Consider the following 8,060-nt stretch of genomic DNA (forward strand, 5'->3'; position numbering starts at 1 on the left):
CAGCACTCCCACACTCACATACTCCCCTATGCTCACAGCACCCTCACACTCACACTGCCACACTCTCACACACAGCACTCCCACACTCACACACACTCTCACAACACTCCCACCCTCACACTCCCACACTCACACACAGCAGCCTCACACTCACACTCAACACTCCCACACTCTCACAACACCCTCACTCTCACACTCCTGCACTCTCACAACACCCTCACCCTCACACTCCCACACTCACACTCCCACACTCTCACAACACTCTCACATTTACACTCCCACACACACACAGCACCCTCACACTCACACTCCCATACTCTCACACACAGCACTCCCACACTCACACTCCCACACTCTCACACATAACACTCCCACACTCACACACAGCACTCTCACACTCACACTCCCACACTCTCATAGCACTCCCACTCTTACACTCTCATACTCTCACCCACAGCCCCCTCAGACTCACATTCCCACACTCTCACACAGCACTCCCACACACTCACACTCTCACAACACTCCCACACTCACACTCCCACACTCACACACTACCACACTCACACTCCCACACTCCCAGCACGCTCACACTCACACTCCCACACTCACACACAGCACTCTCACACTCACACAATCCCACACTCACAGCATCCTCACACACTCCCACACACAGCACTCTCACACACTCCCACAATCCCACTCCCACACTCTCACACACAGCACTCACACTCACACTCCCACACTCTCACAACACTCCCACCCTCACACTCTCACACACACACACCCAACAGCCTCGCACTCACACTCCCACACTCACAACACTCCCACACTCACACTCCCATACTCTCACATCAGCCTCACACTCATACTCCCACACTCTGACAGCACCCTCACACTCACACTCCCACACTCTCACAACACTCCCACACTTACACTCCCACACTCTCACACACAGCACCCTCACTCACTCCCACACTCTCACACACAAAACTCCCACACTCACACTCACTCCCACACTGTCACACACACTCCCACAGTCACACTCCCACACTCTCCCAACACTCCCACACTCACACTCCCACACTTTCACACACACACAGCACTCTCACCCTCATATAGGCACCCACACACGTTCAAACATGTCCACACTCATACGTACTTACAAACTCATTCACACAATCACACTCCCATTCTCACACTCACACCTTCTCTCTTGCACTCACACACTCACTCTCACACACACTATCTCAGTCACATAGACTCACACTCTCATACTCATGCTCATTTACACACTTACACGTGCTCACTCAGGCACACATTCATGCACACTCACATCTCCAGCCATCTTCACCCCTCTCCCCACCCTTCTCGTTCTCACCACCTTCCCCACTCTCTAGTGGTCACAGACTCACTAAAGAGTAGCAGAAACAGAGGAGGCCTCCAGGTCTCTCTGGAAGGTTTAGGTATCTGGGACAGGAAGAAGTAGGGGCAGGGAGCTCTTGCTGTCCAGCGTGACAGAATCCCCAGGGATGGCGGGGAGCTGAGGCCTGGCAGCTCAGGAACAGTGTGCGGGTCACTGGTGCTACCAGCTACCTTCTCATCAAGAGAAAGGAAAAACCCTTCAAAATGGTTCTTTTCAGCTAGTGCCCCCCAAATCATGGGAAAGGAGGAGAAAGGAGCATGACAGAGCAGGTTCCTCTGACCACTTCAGGAGAAGCCCAGGGGCCCTGCTAACTGCCTGGTCAATCTGCAGAGAACCGAGCTCTGGCCTAACGATTAGTGTGAGGAACCTGAGGCCTCCGAACAAGAGGGAGGCCTTGGCAGGCACTCCCATGTTCCCACTGCGCCCCAAACACAGAGCAGACACCCAGTGGGAAAGAGAGGATGTGCTCCCCATCGTCTGGTAGGCCAGGCTGTGAGCTGTGCCTCCTGCACCTGAGACTTGGGTCCAGCCTGAGGCCAGCTTGAGAACCAGCTCTGGGGAGGGAAAGCTCAGTCCCACCAGCACTGCTGGAGGGTTTGTCTGGGCGTCTGCCCTGCCCTGAGTCTGTGCCCCGTGAACAGTGTGTGGCTTGGAGGCTGAGAGCAGAAGGTGCAGTTGCCCGTCCTGTTCCAGAGAGGCCTGCATGGTCACCCTCCCCACGCCTCCCCTGCTGATGTTGTTTGACTCCTGGGTTAGGAGCAGGGGAAGTGAGGTTAAAAACTCTGGGCTGGGTGGGGGTGGAGGTGCCTCACTCCTTCAAGAACTGCCTGGGGGAGGCTTCTTCCCCTGAAGCAGGAGTCCTGGTGTTCTCTGCTCTGGCTGGGTGGTCCAGCCCAGCCCTGCCAGCACCCTGGGACCGCCTGAGGAAGAGTGTGTGTGCGTGTGAGTCCTGTGTGAATCTGTTTCCATGTGTGAGTGTGTATGCATGTGAGTGTGGGCACTGTGTGTGTGCATGAGTGTGCTTTGTGTGTGCTTTGTGAATGTATGTGCACGTGTCTGCATATGTGTGCATACCTGTGTGTGTGTGAAGGCATAGGCATGAGGACATGTGCATGTGTGTGAGTGCAGATGTGTGACTGTGCAAGTGCGTGAGTGCATGTGTGTCAGAGTATGTGTGTGCATGTGGGAGAGTGTGTACCATGCCTGTGTGTGTGAGTGCATATGTGTGTCAGAGTGTGAGTGTGCACGTGAGTGTACCATGCCTGTGAGTGCATGTGTGTGTCAGTGTGAGTGTGCATGTGTGTGTGTACCGTGCCTGTGTGTGCGTGTGTGTCAGAGTGTGAGTGTGCATGTGTATGTACCGTGCCTGTGTGTGCATGAGTGCATGTGTGCGTACTGTGCCTGTGCACGTGTGTGAGTGCACATGTGAGTGTGCATGTGCACGTGTCAGAGGCGCTAGCACCAGGGCCTCAGCAATGTCAGGCCGGTTGCTCATTCTGTGCCTTTACACTGCTGACTGCCTTTGTCTGAATTTCTCAATGCTTTTCCTCTCCTCTCACTTTCTCTCTCACAGCACCTCCATAAGAACAGGAAGTTGGGCAGAAGTAAGTCCCACATTGCATAGGTGAAGAAGCTGAGGTGTTGATAGAGGAAGTGATTTTATTGTGGTGACATAGGATACAAAAAGGAACACAGCTCTGCCCCCAACTGCCCCAGCCCTCTCCCCGAGGTCTCCTTAGGCCTCCTTCCAGGCTCCAGAGCCCCTTCCTCTCCCCCTTCTCCCCTCCCAGTCAGGGATCCCATCTAATAATAAGAGATAATATTGACCAAGTGCGCATTAAGTGGCAAGCACCATTTGTGTAGTGTTACTGGGCCAGAGAGCCAGGGATTGAATCTTAATTTGGTCACTTACTAGTTCTGAGACTTGGGCAAGTTACCTATCTGTGCCTCAGTTCACTCATGGGTAAGATGGGGATAAAAGTAGCACTGAGGGTTGTGGTGAGGATTAAATGAGTCCCCATACTCAGAAGGCTGGCTGGTTCCTGGAGATGCTGCACAGGCCCTGACTGCCCTGATCATGCTCACCATCATCACCACTCTCTACTGCCTCCCAAGTGCTTGGCTGCCCCCTTGAAGAACTAACTCAGCTCAGAGGTCGACCTGGCCTGTGCTCAGTCTCTCGGCTCCACCCTCTGCCTGGCTCACCCTGGGATGGCAGGAGGGCTTTTCCTTCCCTCCTGTGGGGCTTCCCCATCCCCTTCAGCTTCCTTCCCTAGGAGGCCCTCAGACCCATGGCCTCAGTGCAGAGGTCCACACTCCCCACTTTCCAGGCTTCCTTCCCACTTTCCCCTTTTTTCCACTTCACCATTTACTCACTGGGTGACCTGGAGCCAGCGAGTTCATCTTTCCTTACATTAGTTCCTTCCTCTGTAACCTGGGATGACTAATACCCTTCCCTGTGGCTATCTGTGGAATTGAATGTATTTATGAATGCAGCGCCTGGCATACAGTGGGTACCCAATAAATATCAGCTCCATGCCCCCTCACTACTCATGGTCCTCACTCCAGGTTCATTCAGATCACTCCTGACTCCTGACCCTTGACCCAACTGTGCCTTGCAGATTGGAGCATCTCTGATGTCAAGCAATGTGGGCAGTGGCTTGTTCATCGGCCTGGCTGGGACAGGGGCTGCCGGAGGCCTCGCCGTGGGTGGCTTCGAGTGGAACGTAAGGAAGCTGGTTTGGTTTTTCCAGAATAATGAGAGTCTAACCCACCTCCGTCTCTGGCATTAGTGCTGTGAGGATCCTTAGGGATGCCTGGGAGGCTGCATGGTGAATTGAGAATCCATTTCACAGATGAGGAAATCAAGGTCTGGAGGAGACAGAGGGATCCATGCAAGGTCACACGGGAGGACTGGGGTCAGGTCCCAGGTCCCTTATTTCTCTATTCGGGGGCCTCCCACAGCACAGCGCTCCCTCTGGGTGGGAAGCCACCGCTCTGTCTACATCCAGGACCTGGATACCTTCTTCTCCCCACTCTCCCAGGCAACCTGGCTGCTCCTGGCCCTCGGCTGGGTCTTCGTCCCTGTGTACATCGCAGCGGGTGTGGTCACAATGCCACAGTACCTGAAGAAGCGATTTGGGGGCCAGAGGATCCAGGTGTACATGTCTATCCTGTCTCTCATCCTCTACATCTTCACCAAGATCTCGGTAGGTGTCATTACAATGTGGCTGTTGTGTCTGCAAATGCTGATTCAGGAATTGCTGAGTGCATCACCATGTGCATGTTGAGGGGAAGCTGACAATTCATTGACAAAAAGGAAGGCAGGACCTAGAAACCTTTAGCACATGCTCCCCCTCAGCACTGGGGTACTCAGAGATGAATGGTAAATGTTTTTGGAGTGAATGACAGCCACTACACTCAAAGAAATCACAATCCAGAGTTCATTCATTTATTTTTTCATTAATGGATTATTCATTCATCAACTGTGCATTAGTTGCCGAGATTTTTGGAGTTAGAAAAGTCTTTTAATCCTCCTCTATTGACCTAAACTCAGGAAACAAACCTCGATAGGTCAAATGACTTGCCCAAGCCCACACAGAGGGCTAGCTCTAGAACTGAAACTGAAGTGTGGGTTCCATGACCCAGTCCAGTCTCCTTCCACTCTGTTATGTTTTAGACCCCGTAACAGGTTCACAAAACAATCATGGAATGGGACCCACAAGCACACACTAAAGGGAACTGAGTCACTCCGTTGCCAGGTCCAAGGCTGAAAAACACTTTAAGGCCCTTGTTCCACCAATGTTTGAGAATCACCCTAAGTCAGTTTAGGCTCAGGCTATAAGCCCTTGTCTGCTAATAAACCCAAGTATGTAGATGAGTCAGATCCATGTCTATCTGCACCGGGGCTCCTGCCACACTGGGTCAGCCGTGGGCCATCTGGCAGCCAAGTAGGCTCTGCTCTGCCAGGGAGCAGCCAGCAACTCTCTGGTTCTTCCTCTCTTCTCCTAAATGGCCTCTTCTTCTCCAGTCCAGTGCCTTCCTTCACTTCCTCAGTCTTCCACTTAATTCCTCACCACTCCCTTCACATCTAGCAGACTACGCAATTAAATTTTTCTCAGTTTTGAGACTTTATACAGTACTTCTCTGCTTTAAAGCCTCCATGGTGCCTCAGTGTCTGCAAGATAAAGCCCACACTCTTTAGCATAGCACTTAAAGCTCATTTTCATCATGTGATGAGGGCTGAGGATGCCTGGTGTTGCTGGGCAGGCAGGTGACGTGTCCACACTGCCCTACTGAGGGCCTCGGGTGTCCTGGCCTCTTGGGTCCTGGCTCTCTGCAGACTGACATCTTCTCTGGAGCTCTCTTCATCCAGATGGCATTGGGCTGGAACCTGTACCTCTCCACGGGGATCCTGCTGGTGGTGACTGCCGTCTACACCATTGCAGGTAGGCAGAGGGAAGGTCATGTTGGGCTGCGGAGACTGAGACAGGAAGAGGGAAAGAGGGAAGCTTTTGACTGGCAGAGACCACCCAGAGAGAAAGACTGACGGAGAGACAACCAGAGAGAGACAGAGAGACATAACACTGATGCTGACAGAGAGAAGGAGAAACAGGAGAAGTAGAGACAAAGAAAGGCTGAGACACAGAGGTAGAAGAGAAGAACACAGGGGAACAGAATGAAAGACACAGGGACAGAGACCAGGGGGATGAAAAGGGCAGAAATGGGAGGAGGAACGGGTCAAACAGAGAGAGGGAAGGAGAGACAGTAATAAATATCAGAAAAGACTAACTGCCCAGGGAGCAAGGTAGAGAGGGGTACTATGACCCAAGCCAGAGTCACTGCAGGCTGCCCCAGGCAGAGACCACAACCCACCTCCTCCTGTTTCCTCTAAATCTCCTTGCACAGGGCTGGGCACCATGGGAGACCAGCATGGGAGGACAGCCTTACTTATGGTTAAGTTGGGGTCCAGAGACGGGGTGGGGGGCATTTAGATGGACATTGGGAGGAGAAAGCAGGGAGTATTCCTGGCAGAACTACAAGCCAAGGAATGGACTTGGGATATTAAACAATAACACAGAGCTGTGGCGTGATGGCCACAGTCAGCTGCTGTCAAGACAGAAAGAAGGGACCCCAGCACCTTTGACTGTGACCAGCTGGCATCCTGCCAGGGAGGGAGAGAGAGGAGCACTGGGTGTGGAGAAAGGCAGGTGGCCAGAGTTCCCCTGCTAAGAGGGCTCTGTGTCTTCTCTGGTCTCCCCAGTGTGGCCATGCATAGAGCAGGCAGCCAGAGAGGACCCCAAACTGGTGCTGACTGATGAGCCCTCTCCTTGGGTCCCCAGGGGGCCTCGCGGCCGTGATCTACACAGATGCTCTGCAGACGGCGATCATGGTCGGGGGAGCCCTGGTCCTCATGTTTCTGGGTAAAAAAAAAGACCTAAATACACCCCACCTTCATTCTTAAATTCCTCTCTGTCCTGTCTCTGTCACCTCCAGAATTTGATTGAAACTTTCCAATGCTCAGAGCCATGTGAGCCATGTCCCCTCTCCAGGCTGCAGCTCCCAAAGATCAGGGTTCTCGCTACTTCAAACCAAGGATCTTGAGCCCAAGCCCCATCTTCCTCTTTCACCCCCAATCCCCATGTTAGTTCCAACCTGAGAGCCCACATGAGGCTGGGGGCTGGACATGCTGAGTGACAGGCTCAGTGGAGTCTCAGGGCTGCTTCACTCACTGTCTCCTCACAGGCTTTCAGGATGTGGGCTGGTACCCAGGCCTGGAGCAGCGGTACAGGCAGGCCATCCCTAATGTCACAGTCCCCAACACCACCTGTCACCTCCCACGGCCCGATGCCTTCCACCTGCTTCGGGACCCTGTGAGCGGGGACATCCCTTGGCCAGGTCTCATTTTCGGGCTTACAGTGCTGGCCACCTGGTGTTGGTGCACAGACCAGGTAATCCCCAGCCAGGCTTAGCCTGAAGTGGGGTGGCTTCCTGCAGAAAAACCCAGCGCCTGGATGCACAGAGGGTTGGACCTCATTCTGGGATTGTGACTGGACTGGAGTAGGGGCACAGTCACGCCCAGTGTCAGGGCTCGCCTGTGGCTTAGTGAGCATTTCCTCAACCTGAGCTGCACTCCTCATTTGCTGCCCTTTCAGGTCATTGTGCAGCGGTCTCTCTCGGCCAAGAGTCTGTCTCATGCCAAGGGAGGCTCCGTGCTGGGGGGCTACCTGAAGATCCTCCCCATGTTCTTCATCGTCATGCCTGGCATGATCAGCCGGGCCCTGTTCCCAGGTAAGAGTGAGTCTTGCTCTCTGGGTGTTGGGATCTGGGGCTTTCAAGGAGTGTCTGGAGAATGGGAATGTGTCCCTCGGCAATGTTAGACCAGAGCAGGGGTTGGCAAGGTTTGTCTATTAAGAACACATAGCTAGGCATGGTGGCATGCACCCGCAGACCCAGCTACTTGGAATGCTGAGGATCCTGAGTCCAGGAGCTTGAGTCCAGGAGGTTGAGGCTGCAGTGAGCTGTGATTGCCCCACTGCATTCCAGTTTGGGAAACAGAGCAAGAGGAACCCTGTCAAAAAGAAAAGAAAGAACAGAACAGAACAGAAAAGAGAGAGGGAAGGAGGGAGGGAAGGAG

General features: G+C 53.5%; 1 protein-coding gene across 3 annotated transcripts in view; it reads left to right on the forward strand.

Moving 5' to 3' along the window:
• Positions 1-8,060, forward strand: part of SLC5A9 (solute carrier family 5 (sodium/sugar cotransporter), member 9) — a 38,982-nt gene that overhangs the window by 14,999 nt on the left and 15,923 nt on the right. The window contains exons 3-9 of one of the 3 annotated variants that reach the window (XM_011926228.1): positions 4,045-4,149; positions 4,279-4,353; positions 4,468-4,632; positions 5,766-5,871; positions 6,766-6,846; positions 7,169-7,374; positions 7,579-7,714. In XM_011926228.1, coding sequence (XP_011781618.1) covers positions 4,045-4,149; positions 4,279-4,353; positions 4,468-4,632; positions 5,766-5,871; positions 6,766-6,846; positions 7,169-7,374; positions 7,579-7,714 — 874 coding nt within the window. The remainder of the gene's footprint in view (positions 1-4,044; positions 4,150-4,278; positions 4,354-4,467; positions 4,633-5,765; positions 5,872-6,765; positions 6,847-7,168; positions 7,375-7,578; positions 7,715-8,060) is intronic. The other 2 variants (XM_011926229.1, XM_011926230.1) reach the window with 2 other exon arrangements.

The sequence above is a fragment of the Colobus angolensis genome, unplaced genomic scaffold, assembly GCF_000951035.1.
Source record: "Colobus angolensis palliatus isolate OR3802 unplaced genomic scaffold, Cang.pa_1.0 Scaffold68, whole genome shotgun sequence".
Lineage (NCBI taxonomy): Eukaryota > Metazoa > Chordata > Mammalia > Primates > Cercopithecidae > Colobus > Colobus angolensis.